This window comes from Cyprinodon variegatus, unplaced genomic scaffold, assembly GCF_000732505.1.
Source record: "Cyprinodon variegatus isolate N-32 unplaced genomic scaffold, C_variegatus-1.0 Scaffold1223, whole genome shotgun sequence".
NCBI classification, from domain to species: Eukaryota; Metazoa; Chordata; class Actinopteri; order Cyprinodontiformes; family Cyprinodontidae; genus Cyprinodon; species Cyprinodon variegatus.
In genome coordinates this window covers 177,702-179,867 of record NW_015151676.1, presented here as the reverse complement: position 1 = coordinate 179,867, position 2,166 = coordinate 177,702, and the positions used below count along the sequence as shown (strand labels likewise).

The 2,166-nt window shown below is 47.1% G+C and overlaps 1 protein-coding gene across 1 annotated transcript in view; it reads right to left on the bottom strand.

Moving 5' to 3' along the window:
• LOC107102248 (multidrug resistance-associated protein 7-like) overlaps window positions 1-2,166 on the bottom strand; it is a 33,081-nt gene that overhangs the window by 5,165 nt on the left and 25,750 nt on the right. Inside the window, exons 14-18 of the mRNA XM_015401462.1 lie at window positions 1,908-1,962; window positions 964-1,153; window positions 717-877; window positions 373-626; window positions 130-275 (exon numbers count right to left, since the gene is read on the bottom strand). Of these exons, the coding sequence (XP_015256948.1) occupies window positions 130-275; window positions 373-626; window positions 717-877; window positions 964-1,153; window positions 1,908-1,962 (806 nt within the window). The remainder of the gene's footprint in view (window positions 1-129; window positions 276-372; window positions 627-716; window positions 878-963; window positions 1,154-1,907; window positions 1,963-2,166) is intronic.

Genomic DNA, 2,166 nt, shown 5'->3' with positions numbered 1-2,166 from the left:
GACTCCCATCCCACGGGAATCCCGTGACCTGTGGGATTCCCGAAAAAATGTCAGTCTCAAGTCTGCATGGCTGTTCTGATCATTCCTTATTTTCTGTCTCCTCTTTCGATCATCCTCAGTAACACCCACCCATCCTGCTGACCACGGAGCTCAGGTGGCACTGATCCAGAACCTCTAGCAGCTGCTGGTCCAGGTGTCTCTTACAAGGGTCCAGATTATCCCTGACGGTCCCGCTGAACAGGAAGGGGTCTTGAGGAATAATGGCCAGCCTTGACCTGCAGAGGCCACAGAACCGACACAGGTGACAAAGAGCTAAAGACAGCTTGTATCACACAAGAGTTTCAGAAAAAAAACACTTCTGCCTGCCTGTACCTTAGCTGAGCAACGCCAACAGTGCTGATATCCAGCTGATCCAGGAGGATCTGCCCCTGGTTGAGTTCCACCATACGAAACAGGGCCAGAAACATGGTGGATTTTCCGGAGCCTGTCCGTCCCACGATGCCTATCTTCTCCCCAGGTCTCACCGTCAGGCTCACACCATCCAAGGCGTTAGGAAGACCTTCCCTGTAGGCCAGAACCACATGGCAGAACTCCAAGGAGCCCCGTTCTGGCCATGCAGCGGGCAGCTGGTGTACCAAAACAACAAAGACGAAGAGAAATAGCAAAGGATTAAAAACCTGTTCCAATTGCGAAGCTGATTTGTTTTCAGGTCTTACCTGAACATTGAGCTCCTGAGGCTCAGTTGGCAATTCGGTTGAGTATTCCTCTGTTCGCTCCACACTAACCATCTGCATTTCAGTCTGTGTGAAGCTGAATATGAGCCCAGACAGCAGTTGTGTGATGGACAGAGCGTAAGACAGGGACAAACCCAACAGACCTGAGCAGAACGACAAGGACCGTCACATACAGTGCCATTCTGGATAGCACATCTACTGGGAGACAATCGCTGCTTCACTTTCTCACCTGGGTCCACAACGCCATACTGCTGCTGGACGACAGCTATCACCCCGAGCCCTGTCACCACAGCAACACCAATTAGCTGCAGGCGGATGTCCAGCCACTGCATGGCGGCGTTGCTGACGAACAGGCAGCGCTGGTTCTGCTCCAGGCGTTTGGAGTTCTCCTCCCTGAACCTGAAACGAGGGAAATCAGTCTGTTTCATTTTCTCGTTTAGAATGAAAAGTCACAGACAATGCCATAGTGGAGAAGAAGCTGTGAGACCAGATACTGTGGAAGCAGCAAGGAGGCTTAGCTGAGCTATTAAGGACATATGGATACATTGGATTTGTTCGATTTCAGAGGCTGTATCCTCCATGGAGCTGATCTATCTGGACTGGATCCTTTAAGGTCTGTGACAACAAGGAGACCGGGAGAGTTTTGGCTGTGAATCCAAACAGGTCCAGCCTTCATCGGCTTTTACAGCCATATGCTCTGTCAACCTATCAACCACGAGAGTTAAAACACAAAAACATTTATACCGAACTTCTCCGTGCTGTTCTGGGCAACAGCTGCATCGTATCAAATTTATAATCCCTTACACTGCAGATATATTAGAATCTGTCCTTAAATGTCAGCCAAACCCTTTTACACAGGCACAGATAAAAACATTTCAATAAATCAAACATTACCCACATATTTCTGACTCAATGAAAATAACTATTTTCATTAGTTTTAGATGGAACTATTCACATACTTGTAGTATATAAAACTGTACTTCCAATATTCGCCACTGTTTAGTACCAAGAAGCTTTTTCCTCTGAGCACGGAGCAGCCGGCTTCCATGGACTCACAATGAATCAGGGGATACCCAAGGCTACATAGGATACACCGGAGCAGTCCTTCAGAACGGGTGAAAGAAGGATGCATTTTTCAGCCGCATAACTAAGAGTCTTGCCATCCGAACAGACCTCAATACCGCGCCTGTAATCGGCCAACGAATCTGGCCTTCGAAGGACGTAGCCGCTGAATTCGAACTCAACAATCATGTTTGGAAAAGCTAATCATTCAATTAGCCATAGCTATTAGTAATTAGCTTTTACTCTATCGTGATGCTGTGGTTAATAATATGAGTAAAGTTGTCAGGTTTATTCAATGATGATTATAAAATTAATGTGTGCTTATGAAACGTTTGTGCAAGGGGATGCTCCACTCCTGTCTCATGATTCA